The sequence below is a fragment of the Apus apus genome, chromosome 8, assembly GCF_020740795.1.
Source record: "Apus apus isolate bApuApu2 chromosome 8, bApuApu2.pri.cur, whole genome shotgun sequence".
NCBI lineage: Eukaryota > Metazoa > Chordata > Aves > Apodiformes > Apodidae > Apus > Apus apus.
The window spans coordinates 11,696,695-11,716,339 of record NC_067289.1 but is presented as its reverse complement, the minus strand read 5'-3'; the positions used below and the strand labels follow the sequence as shown (position 1 = coordinate 11,716,339).

Sequence of the window (19,645 nt, the reverse complement as noted above, 5' to 3'; positions counted from 1 at the left end):
AAATAGAAATGCTTCAAGGGAAACTTTACATTGGTTTTGGTACTGTAGGCCTCAATTATCATCAATCTGTACATGGGGAACTGAGGCACAACACTGATGATTTGTCTGTCCTGAAACTGAACAGCAATTAAGCCATGGGACTTTCTAGTTGGATGTCTGGTAGGGCAAATACTAGCACAGGTAGCACTGCTTCTATGTGTTCCCCATAAAAGAGTGCGTGACTAATTTCCTTCTTTAAGGAATACTTTTCAGGTACTATTCTACATATACAATGATTAAGGAACTATACATTAATACTTGTAAGAAAACAACTCAGAATAACATTCTGGCCTGCAGACATTGAAGCTGATCCTCAGATTAATCCTGATAAGAAGTTACAATTAAAACCTACCCTGTGAAATAAAATGCTACTTTATTTGACCTTACCCTCTCTTTTTTGTCCTTTCTGGCAGATGACATTTGATCCTTCCATCTTCTTCAACATTTTGCTGCCACCCATTATATTTCATGCTGGATACAGTTTAAAGAAGGTTTGTGTTTCTTATGTTACAAAGGTGACTGAAAGGATTTCTACTTTGTAGATCTGAGATGCCAAGTGACAAAGAGTCAGTTGACAATTATGTTGTATGGGAAGAACTTGACGAGAATGGAGGGAAATGAGATATGCATGGGCCTTATTCTGCTGCCTTTCTGCATCTGTGCAGAGATTTGATTGTGCAGTCTATGACACTTGGGCATTCCTGTTTTCAGAGGAGACCACTTGGAATCTGGTAACAGCACACATAGGCAGCAGCCTACCTGTGTTTTTATACTGCAAGATCAGGACTTTGTTTGCTCAAGGATGGGGTTATGAGACTACATCAGTTGCTTTCTATGGGAACTTCTGTTATGATTCTGAAGCACTTGGCTGGATATATAAAAGAGGGAATTTCAATGACATTCCATCAGAAAAAAACAATCATCTTAACTTGTATTTTCCAAAATAAAAGGTGTGGGCTACTGATGTAGCCTATATTGTCTCATCTCATATTTGATATATGGGTTGCAACAAATGGCACTTCTAGATGCAGTATTTCAACTTGGTCTGAATGTTCTTTTACTGACTGAATGACAAAGGACTTTTTTTGAACTTTCCTCCCCAGAGACATTTTTTTCGAAACTTAGGATCAATTTTAACCTACGCCTTTTTGGGAACTGCCATCTCCTGCATTATCATAGGGTAAGTGAATTTATTCTGTTTATTTATTCTGCTGAAATAATAACTAGTGATTGGGTTTTTCTTCAATTAAAAACTAAAGTGTAAAAAAAACTGTGGACCCTGCATGGTCACTGTACTTCACAACTTGTGTAATAGATAAAGTAATTCCTTATCAGGGAATGCTGAGATGGAAAAGGCAAAACTCTTGGTAAGAACTGTGCAGGACATTCAGAAAATTGTGTCCTTAATTTCTGGTCTATGACTGATGTAACTGTGAACTGCTTTCTACAAACCTGTAGCTTTAACCACCTGTCCTGAGAAATAGACACATTCTCTCAATGGAAGTTCTATGCTTCTAACCAGAATTCCTTCTAGGGAAGACCAGATTTCTAACAGAAAAGGATTTTAAATTTCAAAAGGGGGAGGAACAGATACCTACTGGCATATATGTTACATAACTGGAGTAATTTCAAAGGCTAAGTGCAACTTTTTAGTTAAGATCACGTGAAAACCTCAGTCTGGAACTGTGTGTGAATTTAGCCTGGATACAATTAAATGGCTTCTGCAGAAAAAGATGAAGGGAAAAAAGCAGAAGGGTGAAACTTCCTGTTTTAATTCCATACCTCCTTAGTGAAAAGTTTCTGAATGTGTTTCAATTGCCTATTAAAGATTTGCTAGTCAGAAATTGTGTCCTTTACATTTCAGCCTCTCTATTCATTACTTTGTGAGGCTCTACAGCTTGTGATAGAACTACAAAAGCACTTAGCCACATGAAAGAGAAACATCAGTATCACAGCATTGTATCTTGGGGCTGAATGCCTGCTCACAAACCCATGAAGATCACAGCTTGGACAGCTACACCACTCATATTTCCCCCATCTTTATTTGCAATAACACACACTTCCATATGATCCTCACTCTTGGAGTTGCTTCTTTTCATACACATTTATGTGGCTAATAGCACCCCTTAAGGTCAAATTATGAACTCAGTAAAAACTCTACATTCCAATAACAGTTTGAGCTGAATGCTAGTAAATTAATAAGGTAACAGTGATTCTAGGTCTCATTAGAACTCTTCCTGTTCTTCATCTCACTTGTCTTAGCCATTGAACATTTCTCTGTTGTAAACCAATTGCTAATAGCTCCGTTAGTCTGCAGAAAAGCAGCAGGGCTGCCCAGCCCAGTGGTGCTCTTAAATGTGCATTTCGTTTATGAGCTCTGACACGTCTCATTGCCCCTTGTAAATGGAAAATGCCAGAGCAGGTTTGATAAGCTTGTTAAAAGAAACATAATATATTGAATTTAGCCTAAATTCCAAATACTGTCATTCTGGTATCCATGTTATTTTATCTAAAACAAAATAAATGCAGGCAGGATCTACTGCAGGAAGTTCCTACTAGGAACAATTCCTACTAGCAATTCAAAGTTCAAGCCCATAGTCAGGGATAAAGATCCAAAGGAAACTCTTAAGGTAGAGGAGTAAGCACTGAGCAGCACTGGGGCTTGCACCATGATCTGTGTTCCATGCAAACCCACAACCCCCACTGAAATCATTGCAAAGAAGACATTAATGTATTCACAAAGGCTCATGTGAATGTGAAATGTGTTTGCATAATGTACACATCAGGATAAGAATGAGATAATAACAAAGAAAGCTGATATAAAACCTTCACTGAAGGGAACTAAAAATAAGTCCTAAAAGAAAGTCATCCTAAGACAGAAGGGATGAAGAGCTATAGCTGTTGTTACACAATAAAGCACAGAACCCTGAGGTACTTCTAGATTGCATGGCTGTAGACAAATAATTTGTGCACAGATATGATTAAACATGCTAACTTTGAATTATACCTGCATCACACATATAGACGTGCAGTGCACAGGCTCAGACTCCGAGTACCTGCAGCCTGGCACTGGGACTGTGCCCCTCCAGCCTGGGTGAGTGACCAAGCATCCCAGTGTGAGCTGCTCCTGTGGGGCTGCTGCAGTGGCAAAGAAGTACAAGAACTCTCTTTTTAAACCAGAAACAGCTGGGATATACCATTAATAAAGAACAGGAACATCATGTGGATTGTGTAAACTCTTAAGAGTGTAAAAAGTTGCCATGGAACATGCTGATACAATGGGGCCTGTCGCCTCTTTGTAAATCTTTGCCTTTGTGTGAAAGGCTGGCTGCTGGCATCAAGAAAAAAGGAACAGTCTGCAATTTGAGTGAAAAGGCTAAAATCACATACTCCCACTGAGGGCAGGGGAAGGAGGGAGAAGAGATTTATTTATTTTTTTAGTGAAGGCAGTGCGGAAACATAATTGCTTTCAACTGCATACCTCTCCAAGGAATGCCTGCCTGTGTTAGTTGTAATACTGTCCTCAGCCACTTAACACACATTCAAGTTAGAGTAACTCCCAAGCTCTCCCAGCTATGCCAAATCATGCCCTTTGTACCACGTCTGACTAGCAAGTACCCATGCAGAGAGATCCCATGGGAGAAAGAAGAAATTCCAACTACTACTCCAAGCCCTATTGACTCTGCAGCACTGCTGAAACTGTCCCCTTCATGGTGAAGTCTGCTGATTCTGGGTCAGCATGATATGATACAACATCCAGTCTCTCAACAGATCTTTTTTCTGCCAGTGGTTCCAGCTTCCTGTCTCCTGAAGCATAGTATGGGATCATCAGCGAGACAGCTCTTTACTCCTAAGAAAAATCACACAGGTTAAGTCTCTCTGAGGCCTTCTCAGATACATGGTGGCCAGTTTCTTGCTGTAACAGACTACAAGAGTTCCACAGACTCAGAGAATGTTAGCTTGGAAGCAAGGGCTATCTGCAGTCCAACCTCCTAATAAATTGCATGGCTGACTTCAAATTTAAATCCAGTTCCTGAGAGCCCCGTCCAGCTCCTGAGTTTTGAATATCTCCAAGAATGCCAGTTCCACTGGCTCTGTGGGAAACCTGCTCCAGACTTACCACCCTCATTACAAAGACTGTTTTTCCACATGTCCAACTGGAATTTCCCTTGCTTCACCTTATAACTATAGCCTCCCAACCTTTCACTATGCATCACTCAGAAGGTGATATAACTCTATAACCACCTATTAGCTGAAGACAGCAGTTAGCTCTGCTCCTAGTTACAAGAGAAAGCTAAGCTTTTCTCCAGGCTGAAATAACCCTGCCCTTTGTCTCTTCCCATCATTAGGCCTATCAGCCCCCTAACTATCCTGGTAGTTCTTTCTTGGACTGTCTCCTCACAATCTCTTTTATAGTGGGAGTCCAAAACTGGACACATTATTCCAGATGCCACCTCACCAGTGCCAAGAAGACGACACTAATAACTCTTCTTGATTTGCTCACTACACTTCCATGAATACAACCTGGTTTGCAGTTAGCCTTCTTAGCTGCAATTATGAAGTCTACTTCTGACCCATGCCCAACTTGATATCCTCCAAAATTCCTGGGGTGTTCTGCACATAGCTTTCTAGCCAGTCACTCTGCTGTGTGAGTGTTACATGGGGTTATTCCATTTTTGCCTTATGTATTTGGATATTAACTGTGTATTGATGACTGACTGCAAGACTGAGCTGATGCTACTCGGTGAGCCCATGAAAACTGGGCTACTGAAAAACTAAAAATTAAATTAACATCCACCCCTGCTTGCTTTTTTTTTTCTTTTTACCTTTTTGAAAGAAGCATGGGGAAGGGCCCAATTTCAGCTTCTGCAAGGACTAGTGTTCTCTTTCCTTAGATTTAATTTTTAATAAACCGTTCTATTTGATGGGATGCATTTCCCAGAATTTATGCTTGTGATAGGTATTTTCAATATTGATAATGGAAGAGCACTCAAGTATTTGGAATAATCTTAACACTATCACAACAACCTATCAGAGCAACACTTGAGGTACTGAGTGGCCAGGGCAGTAGAAAGATTTGTATTTTTTCTCCTCTTGAAAGCACGTTAACTTCTTAGATCAGCATTCTCAGTGCCAACCAGGGCCAAGAGGCCTATGCAAAGGAGCACTGACTTCATAAAGTTGGCCTTATCTGTGATTTCTGATTCAGTTTCACTTGAGTTCTCTTGAATTGCAATGCCCAAACCACATTTTAGATATTCAGAATGCAGGATATTTGCAGTCACTCTTTTTTTTTTTCCAGCCTGCCTAGTGTGTTTGGCAAGGTCTGACTTTTCTGGAATTTAAAGCTCTCCAAGTTTGCCACTCCAATAAAAAAAATATGTTTGAAGACAACTTGAGCCCAGTTTGATATGTCTTTGTGGCTGCAGTTAGAATTTTGCTTGAATAAAGCTGAGATTAAAAAATAAGAGTTAATCATAGTTTCAAGACAGTGAAATTATGAAATACAAGCAGCTGATACTACTGATGTTAGGAAGAGTCATTCCAAGATGAATTTTTAAAGGCAAAGATGTACGTGTTTATATCAGCTACTCAGTTTGGATAGCATTCTCTGGCTAGAGAGGTATAAAGTCTCCATATTCCAACTAGAGCAAAAATTGGTTAGTTTGGCCTCATTCATTCCAGTAGAAGTCTGTAAGTGCATGGATACTCACTTTAGAATAAGCACATCCGATTGTTTCATGGTAATCAGTGCCTAAAAGCCAACTTCTAAGGAAAAAAATCTCCACAGAAACAAAACATTTATTTTGTGCATCTGTGTTTAACTGCAATGACTACCAGTTTGGACAAAGAAGTCTCTTCTGACAATTAAATTAAAGTGTAAAGAATAAGTCATCATACTTGATTCTCACAAACAGTCAGGAATCCTTTGTTTCTCACAAGCAGTCAAGAATCCTTTCCTTTGGCATTCCTCACCATTCTACAAATGAATATTCAAATGCTTGAATGGTTGCAACCCTTCAAATCATTGCATACGATTACTAAAAGATAAGAACACAACAAATGTTATAAATGTAATAGAATATAACATAACACAATATTTTATAAAATATTTCTTTCAAAACCTGAATCTTAAATGGTTTTGTTTGAAAATTATAACTTTTTTTTTCTATGTAGACATACACATATAAAAATATCAACGAGAAAGAGAGAAAGAAAGAAAGAGAGAAAGAAAGAGAGAAAGAAAGAAAGAAAGAAAGAAAGAAAGAAAGAAAGAAAGAAAGAAAGAAAGAAAGAAAGAAGAAAGAAAGAAAGAAAGAAAGAAAGAAAGAAAGAAAGAAAGAAAGAAAGAAAGAAAGAAAGAAAGAAAGAAAGAAAGAAAGAAAGAAAGAAAGAAAGAAAAAGAAAGATCAAATACCACTCCAGATATTTGTGAGGGGAAAAAAAGCATGAGATTGGACTTTCCATCATAACCTTTCTATGAAAGTTAGACATTTTCCATTGAAATGTCTGTGCTATCAAGATTTTATCATCAAATGAAAATGTTTATCTTCACTCTTAACTGTACAGGGTTAACAGCCCCTCTTTGTTCTTCCTAAATGAGGAAGGGATGGGCTGAATTAATTTAGCAGTGTTGCTAAAAAAGCAGCAGTTGCCAGAAATGTTCATCTTCTCTTTACACAGTTTACATGGGTATGGTGCATCTTGACATAACTATAAAAAGATTTAGTTCTGTCATCAGTATACCTATCCAAACATACTTCTAAAGATTAAGAGAAAAATTTCTTCCACTGGCATACCATTTAAACAGACCATTTAAACAGACCATTTACAATTATTCATGTTTTGTGGAAGACAGTCTTTCAAAACGAAACCAAAAAAAAGTGTGACCCTTTGTCACAATGTCTGTGTATAGATTTCCTCCTGAAAAGTTAGCTTATTTTACAACGTTCTTCTAAACAAGTAGCTTGCCCTGGCCTCATAGTAACATGAGACAAGACTTTTGATACTGATATATTGATATACTGATATATGGATACACTGATATATTGACATGTTCCCAGTAGACACAGGTCTCAGCTCTCATGATGCCTGCAGCAGCACATGCCTGAGAGGTTCAGTGTGCAAGTTATGTTTACTGAGCACTAAGTGACTCTGGAGATTATTTTTTATTTCTCTGTTAATATATGTATTTTGGTAGTTTGTCAAATGGATGTTTAGTTAGGTTATCAGTGTATTCTATATAATTTTCAGACTGAAGCTTCATGGAATATACAAATAGAGTCTGCTGATGTGAATCAGTACTGAGTTTATAATCTGACTATTCCTTCTCATCTGAGGGCTATGGATAGACTTCACAACTTGAAAAACACTTGGAGCAATGTGCTTCTGCAGAGCAAAACCAAATGTTTGGCTTGAATATACTGCACAGTGCTATGGGATTCTTCTGTTTCTGCAAGGAAAAATGGGGCCAAGTTAAGGGTAACAGAAAAAATATCTCTATTACAGAGCTCTCCATAAACAAAGCTAATATATTTATAAGGAGTATCCGCTGCTAACCCAGCTAAGCTCTCGCCTTCCCAGATGATATTTTTTGTCTTAATTCACAATTAGTTCATGTGCAAGGAAAGTAGCATTTTTTTTTTAATTAAAATATTGTTCTCTACCACGTATTCCCACCAAATGACCCAAAACCCTCATGTCTACCTTTCCTCCAAATGACATCTGTAAACAGCAAACGTTTAACCTCCCCACAGGCAAGAATAAAAGCTTTATTTTTGGTATAAGCAGAAACTGGTAAGGGGGGTGTTGAAATACCTTGGAACTGTAGGGACTGAGGGAAAAAAAGGAAAAAATTATATATAGACCATGTGCCCTCCCCAGTGATAAAACCATCAGAACATCAGATGTCTGGCTTTAATAATTTTTGTTAATCTTTTGAAGCCAGATATTCAGCCCATAGACATAAAAACAAAAACTAGCAAGCTGACATTCATTTGAATGTAGTGTAACTTTTTAAAGCATATAGTACCTATGTTGACAGCCTTTTTGGTTTTTTGTCTACTTTAATGTCCCCTTTTGGAAGAAATGCAGGCGTTTTCTTTCAGTCATGATGCTAGATTGCACTGTATTTGCACTGACTTGAGAGTGCTCAACAGGTATGAGTCAGCTGGAGAACCAAGCTAAGTCTCACCAGAGTTCTCGAAAGAAGGAAACCTAGCACTGAGCCCTGGCAGGAAAACAGTTGGTGTGTTTAGTTCCTAATCTACATCTGAGTGTCCCAAAGTAGGAGTTTTGATTCTTTGGTCAGTCAAATCTAAAATAATTCTGTTGCAGTCTGGAGCTGTAGACTGCTACTCACGGCTGCAATTGCAGCAAGGGGTAGTTCCTGCTTTATCACTATTGTTCAAAGACGTTTGCTGAATCCAGAATGGGTTAGTGAAGTATAAGTTTAAAGCAGCTTAAAAATATACATCCGTATGTTATCTGGGTGTAGGAATTTTGCAAAGGGAGGAAAAAAAGGGAAAAGGCTTTCTCTTAGAACTCTCAGGGAGTTCTAGCAGTTCTAAAAACTCTAAAGTAGTAAAAAAAAGCCTCTAATTTGCATGGCTTCTCAATTTGTGGATAAGGACCTGTGTTAAATCAAGACACTGATATAAAATAGTGTTTCCCAGACCACTAATACCCACACAGAGCTAAAAGTTCTTCCAGGAGTACTTTGATGCATTCAAGTGTGCAGGTTGCTGCAACTTCAGTCAGAATTTGTAGCTATTTTGCAATAAACATCTGACATTGTTTACTGCAGTAGAGTTGATCATGCAGAAAATACAGTTTTTCTTCTCATAAACAGATGTGGTGAACAGCAGGACGTAATTATTTGTATCTTCCAGAAGAACCCCTCAGCATACTAAGGATATTGAAGGAACTGTATTATAGGGAACACTAAATGTGTGGGACCGCAGAGAAAAACCGAACCTGGAGACTTATCTAAAATTAAAAGGATGCGTAATTTGATATTTGATACCAGTAGGTTCTCCAGGAAGCCAGGAAAAAAATTTAAATCATGCAGTCTTCTGAAAAACATGAAAATGTTATTTGTTGCAAAATAGGGGAAAACACTGAAGTCCAGGTATTTCCCAAGTAGAAACCCCACACTGGAGGGAAGAGTTTGTACGGGGTTTGTTTGTTGGGGCTTTTTTACGAATTTTCTTCCGAGTTGCCTTAGAAGTTGAAGGTTTGTACTGCAGAAGTGAATGCTTTTGGATAGATCTCCTAATGTCTTCTTCCCTGATCTTCATGGATTCTTTAACATTTTAACAATTCAATAATTGACAGCCAATGTGATCTCCAAAGAATGCCATGCCATCCTTCTCTGGCTATAGACCACTCATTCACCCATGCAACCCAGCTTCCCTGGCTGCAGCATCTGTTGCAGTTTGTATTTTAAGTTTCAGGGAAAACATCATCCGCTCCTAGTACATTCCTTGCAGCCACTTTTTATTTTCATCTTTTCTGCCACTTTTTATTTTAATTATCTTAGTCCCCAACATCCTGTACCCAACAATTAGCTTCTTGGGCAATTGTGGGTTTTTTCTCCTCGCTTTTTTTTTGAAATATGGAGTCTGCAATAAAGAAGTCCTACTGAAGAAAATTCCTAGGATTATTTCACTTCTGCTGCAGCAAGGGTTTTTATGCATGAAGATGGCTCTTAAAATGCTAATTAAGCCTCTGTTCATAGCCTGCTCCATACCTTAAGGAGAAATCGCTTTCATTTATGTAATATAATGGTTGGACATTTGCTTGTTCTTTGCATCATCACCTCTTCCCAGCTAACCACCCTCTCTCTGAAGCTTAGCAGCTACCAAAATGGACACTTTTATCTGTTAGGTGGTATCTATGTGTACACTGCAAATTTTGATCAGGGTGATGTCACTGGTAAAAAAAATCCAGTTTGATCTGTAAAAAGACAATGAGATTAATAGTGAAACTCTGCAACAAGAATATAATGTCATATATAGACACACTGGCTAACCTGAATACTGGATCATTGATGCCTTTTTGTAGCTTTTGTGTTGTATGACAGGGTTGCTATTACTTATATTGAAAAAGAAAAAACAATATTTTTTTTAATTGTTCACCTTTCTTTCACTCTTGCTTACGTCCAACTCAATGGTGAAAACAAGGAAAGACTCATTTTGTTGAGGAATAGGGATTATCTTCAGAGTTCTGTACACCTATTTGATTTAATCCCAGTGAGACTGTACATGAAAACATCAGGCGTGTTCCCTGAGAGTGATCTTCATTTATGTGATGTTGGGAGAGGAAAGATTGCCATAAAGTTTCATAAAATGAGCTTTGGAAAGCAAAGGAACCTATCTGACATTGCTCAGTCCTCATGCAAATCATGTCATCTGCTTTATGCAGTTGCCCTCCACTGTTCAGCAGGACAGGGGTACAGCTGATTTCAGTGGAACTGACTTGTTTTCAATCCTCTGATGGAAACAAGGCCAACTTCAAAAGTTAGAGCCAGTAATTCTGAGCCTTCTCTGGTCAAATTTTGCATGCACCTCAGCATCCGCCTCTGAGGAGCAGCATTAGCAGCCAAGTCCTACCTGGATTTCAAACCAACATTCATTACTTCCTGAGCCCTGCAGGGCGGTGGGTTTTCTTCCCACAAGTCCTTCCACGGTGAGTGACTTGATTTAACCAGCTTTCAGTGATCTTCTTCTTCATGCTATCTTATCTGGCCCATAGAGAAATCCCCAGTCTATGCTATAGCATAGCCTTAATACCTGTCTACTGTATAGACCACCTCATTCAGAGAATATTGTTCACACTTTAAATGTGGAAAAATGCACAGGTTAAGGGATGTGACTGTTCACACAGTGTCAGTAGCAGCGCTGGGAGACAACTCTGAAGCCCCTTGCCTTGCTCTAATCCCTGGGCTGTGATACACCATTTCCCACACAGCTCCAAGTACCTAAAAAGCACTTTCTTGTCATCACCATTCAGGGGGCTCAAAAATTCATGTACAATGGAAGAGAGAACGGCCTCGGTGAGGCCAGCATCAAAGAGCACTGCCAGAGCCAGAGGGCTTACAGATGTAGCTGGGTTACTCAGGATCTCGTTTTCTGTACAAATCTCAACCCCTTTTTGGCATCTTTCCCAAACAGCCCTCAGCTGTGGCCAAAAGGAACATTTGTGTTTGATCCTGAGTCAGGCATTCAGTGCAAGAGCCTCACTCATGTTTTTATTAAGATCCTGAGTGGTCCCATTTTGCTGCTGAACTCTGTCGTATGTTTACAAACAATACATCACGGGTGGCTGTCCTGCTCTGAGCTTTCCTGCCTTCAAGGCCATCAGCGTTTCTTGCCGCGTGCATCGCAGAAAAAAAAACCACATCTTAATTACTTTTAAAATGCAAACGGGAAGAGAAACAGCAAACAGAAGTGCTTAGCGATAGCATCCATTACTGAAGTGAGACAAAAAAAACCTAGAGCAGAGCACTCTTGGGTGCGCAGCAGGGCTGCGTGGGCAGCCCCAGCCCGCGGCTCCCGGGGCCTTCTCAGCGTCTGCGGCAGCCGGCAGGGGGAGCCCGCGCCCCGCCTGCGCCGGCCCCGACCGGCCCCGCCCCGCAACGCCCCGCCCTGCCCCGCAACGCCCCGCCCTGCTCCGCAACGCCCTGCCCTGCAACGCCCCGCAACGCCCCGCCCTGCCCTGCAACGCACCGCCCTGCTCCGCAACGCACCGCCCTGCCCCGCAACGCCCCGCCCTGCCCTGCTCCGCAACGCACCGCCCTGCCCCGCAACGCCCCGCAGCGCACCGCCCGGGACTGACCCGACCCGGCCCGCCGGCAGCAGGGCAGAGCGATCCCGCCGAGGCGGGGCGGGCGGGGCAGCCTGTGCTCTGCGCTGCGGACATACAGCCGGGCCGTGCGGAGCCGTGGCAGCCGCCCACCCCTCCGCACTTCCCGTTCCTGCAGTTTTTCGATGATTGAAGACAAGTATTACGGAGGGAAAGAAACACTTCGTTTTACTTCAAACAAAGCTTTTTCTGAAGTGCCTGGTTTCTATCTAGAGCTCTTCTCTAGGATAGTGGTGGGCTTAGGGGCGTCCGGATGAAGGAGAACTGGAGCGAGGCAAAGCTCCAATTCCGCATCAGGAAAGGGCAGTGCCAGCTGCCTGTTTGTTGTGCAAAGGGAACAGCTCGAATCCCTGCAGGAGCCAGGACACTCATTTCTCTTCTTCTGGAACGTCATATAGAAGCAACCTTTTTAGCTAAAATTGTCCGGCATGCCTTAATGTCAGAATGTTAATAACCAGCCTGATTTTCAAAACGAAGCATAAACTTAGTTAGTGGAATAGTGACACAATTATTTAAGGACATTGGTAGCAAAATCGCACTAGTTAAGGGAACACTTGCAGGATTGGAAGTGACTCAAGCCTGAGCTAGCTAATGCACTTCTAAGCGAAAGGCAGAGGCTGCAAAACCCAGTACAGTTACATCCTCTAGCAAATTGCAGCCTCGTTTAGTAATCTTGGCAAGATGACAGGGGGTTTACATTACTGATCCTCTTGTTAGCCCCTCACAGGTGTGACTGAAGCGCCCTTTTGGAAGCAGTTTGTGGCAGCAAATGCTGTAAACATATTTCCCTTATAGGCAAACAGATGCTCTCTGTCTTTGAGGCCATCAAACTGGTGCATTCACGTACACACAACTCACTTAAAAATAAATGGGGAGAGAAGGCAGTAGTTAAATCTGACAAAAATTAAGATCTAATTATAATTGTAAGCACATAAATTTTGTCATATTTTCCCTGTGACCAGAAACACATAAAGTAACGTGAAGCAGCTTCTCCCTCTCCCTTGTAAACTGTCTCTTCAGTGGTGTAGATGTGCCATATAATTCTTATCTATGACAAGGATGACATATATAATTTTTTAAAGGCTCACTGAGAGGGAAGGGTACCTTTGGTTTCAGTGTTTGCTCTGAGAATAGGTGCCTTTTAGTAAAATCTGTAGGGCTCATACACATGTCCCTGAATGTTAGGGTCTGGCCAGGAGAAAAGTCAGCCTAATAGGACAGCTGGCAATGGTCACTCAACATTTATAAGCTATTCCTTCCTTCAGAATATTCATCCTCATTCCCTGACTGAATCATTAATTCATAGAGTTTCAGTGCAGGGCAGAGACAAAGGAGCCATTGGGTTCTAAAGTATTTAAAAAAATAATAATAAAAAAATTAAAAAGTTCAATATAATGTAGGGAGAAATTCCATTTTTTTTCTCATACATTCTTTAAACCATTCTCTTATTTCCTTAGGTTGACTTGTGAAAGCTGGGAATCATCCAGGCAGGCTGCTTCCACATCAATACAGCACATTGGTATAATTTTAACACATTTCCCAGTAATTGCCCACAAATGCATTATGAAGGACAAATAGTTCCACAAAGCTTCTCAGATAATATTCCCCCCTGATTAAAGAGCCTCAGGAGGGGCTCCCCTGCTGAGGAGAAAAAAATGCCACACCATGAGGTTAGCTTGTCATGGGCTGTAAACATGGTATTTGTAGCCACACCATTCCAAACTACTTCTCCTGTGTTCTTCCTCTGTTCATTAGGCACTGGCCTCTGGGTGGCTTCTGCTTTTAAAGAATTAATTATTCAAACTCTGCCTTCATACCTCTTTTCAAGAACAACTAACCACTTGTGTTACAAGGACAAAAGCCTTTGGTAACAGCCAGGACAGATGTCTGAGGCTAGCCAACACATTTCAGAGGTGTGGCACACCTCTGTGTTATCGAACCTGGTTTTATTGGCAAACCTCACTATCTTTGATATTTTAATGAACTATGTAATTTAATCTTGTTTTAGGATTTATTATTTATCTTTTGGTGATGTTTTAACATGTTGGGGATGAAGACACTGCAGTGTTACTCAGCCAATACTCCTGCAGGAATTCTGTCTTCTTTCCACAGAAGTACTAATACAAGCCCCTATCTCAAGGGAATGTGTAACAGTGCAGTGCCAAGATGCTGTGCTGAGATATTTGTGCCTTAATACTTCCTTTTCCATGGTGCTTTCTGCATCTAAAAAGATGTCTGAGGTTACTTTCCCCTCTTTCTCTCACTCTGATTAATCTCCTCTTGCTAGCCTATTTTGAGAGCCTCATGTATGATTTCCAGTTGCTAAAATCGCCAATGGGATGTCCTTTCTCTTCCTTTAGCATTGATGATCATCTCTCATGAACAGATGATGGGGAGGCAGATGATCTTTCAAGTGTAGCAAGCAAGGCTAGGAGGAGAGTGCCTGGAGGCAGATTCAACCACTTAGAAGGATGTAGTCACACCCCGTGGTGTTAGCTTGCTTCTGCTAGGGAGGGGAACGAGAGCTCAACATGAAAGTGCAATGGAAATGTGAAATCTTTAGTGTCGTGATTCCTCCTTTCATCTGTGCCTTTTCTCCTGGCAAAGTGTTGCAGGCAGTTCTGCTTTCTTTGCCACCAAACAGATTCAAACTCCAGTGAATGTAAACAGAGCTCTTGGATCTGTTTTTTATCCTTTACACATTCTAACATTCACTAAAATTAATCTGAGATTGAAAATTCTTTCGGTCAGCACAAGCAGGTACAAACAGTATTTCAGTCAGGCAAACATGGTTTAGGTATTCTTCAGGCTCAAGCTGCAACACGGTGGGGGAGAGATGGAAAACTGGAAATATTCCTTAGGTCAGGTCAGAGTCCCATGGTAGCAACAGATTTCCTTCTAGGTGAGAAGCTTTGGTGCAGAATCCTGCCTGTTCTTTTGATGCTGCTTCACATCCCAACTGCAGCCTACTGAAGTGACTGACAAAATGTACCAGATTTAGCCTTGGAACTCCCTTTCGGGGCTCGTACGGGGAGCTGGGCACACCCCAGAACCAAGCTCCTGTAACATTTCACGAAGTCAAAGGCTACTGCAAACAATGATGCCTGCTCTGCAGGTACGTGCCCCAGAACAGGCAGTGTGCTTCAGGCCAGGTTTCCCCGGGTGAGCAGCCAGCCCGCTGCTCGGTCGGGTGGTGGCAGCAGAGGGTGGCAAAGCGCAGCTCACACCCAGCCCGGGGATGCTGGTGGGCGCTGGCGCTGCCCCCCTGCAGCCCGGGCAGCTTCGGGCGACCGAGCGGGTGTTTAACATTCATTTCCAGCCCTGAGGCTTCCTCATCTATCATGTAGGATCAAGATTTGTTCCTCGATCGCTTATTGCTGGTGCTGTTGCTGAACTGCAGATAGCTCTGCTGCACTCTTCTGTCTTGTCTTTCCTATACTCTTTGGTTTTTACAGTACATTCAGTTACTAGAAAAACCATTGTCATCGTTTTTCCTTGTAGAGCCCAAACGTCTGCTGCTTTCAGTAGGTGTTTGACAAGTGTGAGTAACTCTGTAACATCTCTAAACCCTTCCAATATTCCAAAATACAGACCACTGATTATTGTACAGGATAAACCACTATGAAAAAAATAAGGCTCTGTGTATGCATGTGTATAAAAAACTGAACTGTAACATAAAAAGTTAATACTATATAAGTTAACATAGCAAGAACTTCAAACTGAAGGAAACAGGGATCTTAAGGGAAATTTTTTAAGTTTTGCTAAGAAATTCCAGAAATAGTAACTTAATTACTTGGAGCTACACCAAGAGGCAGCCTGAAACAGTTCATGTTTACTTATTTCTAAAGTACTTTTTACTTCTGTGCGTATTCTCAAAAAATTTTCCCAGCTGTGGGGGCCCAGCCTGATTTAAGAAAGACTTCTCTAATGGGATGTGAGCAGTAACTCATGAATTGTGGTTCAACATATGGTACAAACTGCTACTAGAAAGCATTTTTAGTATTTGATTGTCTTTATGAGATTAAAGAGAGAAAAGAAAAAAAGAAAACAAACAAACAAAAAAGAGTTCTGCAATGTACATCTTACAGTGAGGTCTAAACAGATATTCTGTAAAACTGTGTGTTTTAAACAAATTTGGCTACAGCTGCTGTTTAATTTCAACCCCAAAAGTTAACCTAGTTGATAATAGTCAAAGCTCAGGGATATAATATCATTTAATTTATATCAGTGTCCTCCCAAGAAGAGAATGTTCTTCAGTCTTGCTCGTTTAGGAATATAATACTTCTCTGATCTTTGAAGTGACAAAATGAAGGAATAGATCATGGATGCACATAAATTAGAGCAAGAAAAGGCCATATAACTCATTATTCCATCCTGAAAAGGCTACTCTGCAGTGCATTCTTGGGTGCTTTGTCCAGTGTACATAAAAACCTGGGAGCATGGAAATAACAAAGGAGCAATTCTACAGTGCAGAAATGTCAGTTCTTTTCTCTCTGCTTTGATTCAGCTATAGGATGAAGCAAAGCAGTAACTCCTGCCATTATAGAGAACAGATCTATTTGCATTTCTACAGTGCTTCAGCTCTAGCTGTGAATGTCTAATCAGTCCTATTGCTTGAAAAATATTTTCCAGCCTCTTGTCAAATCTGTGTCTGATTGCAGTGCATTACTGCATAGCCACTTAACTCCACCCATGTCCTGGCCCACATCAGCAGAGGGCTGTGGTGAGAATTTTTGAAGCCAATGCTGGCATGTATGAAACATTATACAGCAATGTCAGTGGTTCAGTAAATACTCCTTTCACCTCAAATAGAACACTGCCCAGCACAACATGCAAGGGTAACTGTGCTTCTGGGAGAACTGTTAAGCTCTGAATAATGCATGTATAAAGATCCCATGGCACACTTTTGCAGGCATAGTGACATTTGCCCCAATGTCCTCACTAGCTTTAGCCATAATAATTACATTGCATTTTTCTCACCCAGACTTCCCCTGCAGTTTTGACTGTAGGCTGTATTTCTTGTCCCCTGTTCTACATGCTTTATCAGAGTGATAAGCACTGTTGAGCGACTGCTACATTCTGACTCAAAAGTAACTGGACAGCGGGGCACATATTTAGCAATTTCCCCTGAATCTGAGTAAGTTGCACCTGCTTTTCTATCACTAGTGTTGTTCTGCCTTCACAAGCCTAGAAACTTAATGTTAGTTTAAGCTTAGTACGCAGTTCTTAAGTCCAATACAGCCTCTTCGTTTCCATCACCCAGCACAGAAGTGCTGTAGCCAGGCTACATTAAAGATCCCTACGGGAAAAGGAGGTGGCTGGAACAGCACAGAACTGGAACAGTGTCAAATAGCTCATGGGAGCATTGGACATGCTAGAGGTAAGGATAGAAAATTCCTTACTCCTAATTTCCAGTTCTGCTTGCTCCTTGCTAGCCCTTGTTTCAGCTAATACAAAGCACCAATAAAGCACATAAAGGGAAAATGTCATTCAGTTACACAAAAAGAGTAACTTGCAATGAAATAATCAGCATGTTCTTGCAGGGGAAGTTGGGTTTATTTTCTTCCTTTTTATTATCTGTTAATTTATGTTAGCTAACACTGTCTTATAAATCATTGTATGCAGTGGACTTGGTTTACTGACAGGCAAATGTTTATATGATTTGTTCATGCCTAATCAAAAAAGAGGATTCTTTCTCCAAGGTCATTAAATAGTTTTCTAATGTTATTTTAAGACAGCCAAACCCCAGATGCTTACCTTGTTCACTTTTGTATCTAAGACTTAGGCAAAAATTGTGTGTCCCCTGGTTTGATGTTTTTACATACACATTTAAGAATTATATCCCCTGTTATCCACTGTCACAATGTTAGATCTGTTCCAAAATCAAAATCTTTTCTACAAATACCTCAATTTTTTTTCATGAAAAATTTTCTTCATATATTTACAAAGTAAATTTTCCATGTGAAATCAGCTAGTACCTCACAACTGCATTTCCATTTAATCAATTTAATTATTATTCATTTGCCTCACCCAGGAAACATTTAAGGCAATTTCCCACTTAATCATTTTGACTAAAAGCTACAGGAGTAGCTTTAGATTTTAAAGACTGTCAAACCTCATCTTGTAGAATGGGAAATTTTATTTGTTAAACTAGACACACAACCATTAGAAAGACCCTGTAATGGAAATAGTGTGACCTGTAACTGGGCATGTGCAAGCCTTGGAGTTTAGAAAAGTGCCTTTCATGCGATTAATCTGTCCTAAAGATGTTACTTCCACAAACTGTTCAGAAATGCAGTAAAACCCTCTTCTATACATCTGAATTGTGTCTGTAAGTCTTCTTATTTGGATCCTAGAGCTGGTAAAATAAAATACCATTTTTTAGAAGGTTGTTCTGCCTTCAAGGGAAAGGAAATGAAAAACTGGATAGGGAGTGAAGTAGATCTTGACACATCTGTAGATTTATGCCAGAGGTTCAATAATATATTCTACAGCATTCTATAGGTTTACATCTTGCAATAACTTCCACCTACTGCCTTCTATTAGCAATAACTAACCAAATGTCCCAGCAATTCCTAAGCATAAACAGGAGCTGTCCTCAGTTGCTATTAGTGAGGATTGTGGGTATAGGACAGAGCCTCAGAATGTATTGCTGTTTGGTGGGGGCTTGTGCAGCATGAACTCCATTAAAAGAAGAAAAAAACACAACACTGGATGAAAGATCTGATTAAAATCTTTGTGTACTTACTGAACAATGTCATCTGCATGATGCAGTGATATAAAGAGGTTGGCAAAGATATAATTCTCATAATATGGCAGACTCATAATTGCAGACTCATCTTCTTTATAGGACACTGACACTTGTCAAATTTTATATTATTACAATTTCAGAAGCCTCAATCCTATTAAACAAGAGTGTTTTAAAAGAAAAATACAGTAGCACAATATTGGGCTTCTTGAGGACTCTGCTGCTGTATTTAATTTATTAAAAGAATATTTCTATCCAGCACACCAAAGAAGGACAGAAATATAAGCAGGAGATAACCTGTTTGCCACAAGTTAAGTAACAGTGTATTGAACCTCATGTCCTGCTGACTCATTCTGAATCATATCAAGACACAGGCTTTTCATACTGAGAAGTCATTTACTGGCCTAGAAGGCTCCTATTTCTGAAAGTTTATCTCGCTAGTTTCATGTCACATTAGACCTATCTGTATGCTTTCAGTTGCTTTTTTAAAAATTTGTTTGCCAAGAAAAATACTAACAGTTTTCACTTACCAATGAACATAATTGCACATTAATACTCTTACATCCCTAGAAACAGGAGCTAGCCTGGACACAAGAAGTCTTGTCATTCTCCTCCATCTCCTTTTCCTATAGCAAGGATGTTGTTTAAAATAATATAACCAAACAATACATTTGTTAAAGGTTGAATGGGTTTCTTTTCCTGTCTATGTATTTATAGACATTCTCAGATTTTCAGAGGTCTAATTTTTGGTTTTCAGTTACTAAGGAAGAACATCTGCCACATGACTGAACCATATCCCAATAGGTAACCACACCCTAGCTTACAAGTATGACACTTACGGCTGATATTTTTAGGTGTCCTTTATTTCTATGGGAGATTGAACCAAGCCCAGGTAGATATCTGACAACGCTCGAACCTTAGCAAGGTCTTTGTCTGTCCTAAAAACATTCAACTATTTCATTAAAAGAATATTCTACATTTCAAAACTGAATT

General features: G+C 40.2%; 1 protein-coding gene across 1 annotated transcript in view; it reads left to right on the top strand.

Moving 5' to 3' along the window:
• Positions 1-19,645, top strand: part of SLC9A9 (solute carrier family 9 member A9) — a 191,779-nt gene that overhangs the window by 11,749 nt on the left and 160,385 nt on the right. Inside the window, exons 3-4 of the mRNA XM_051626351.1 lie at positions 453-530; positions 1,143-1,219. Of these exons, the coding sequence (XP_051482311.1) occupies positions 453-530; positions 1,143-1,219 (155 nt within the window). The remainder of the gene's footprint in view (positions 1-452; positions 531-1,142; positions 1,220-19,645) is intronic.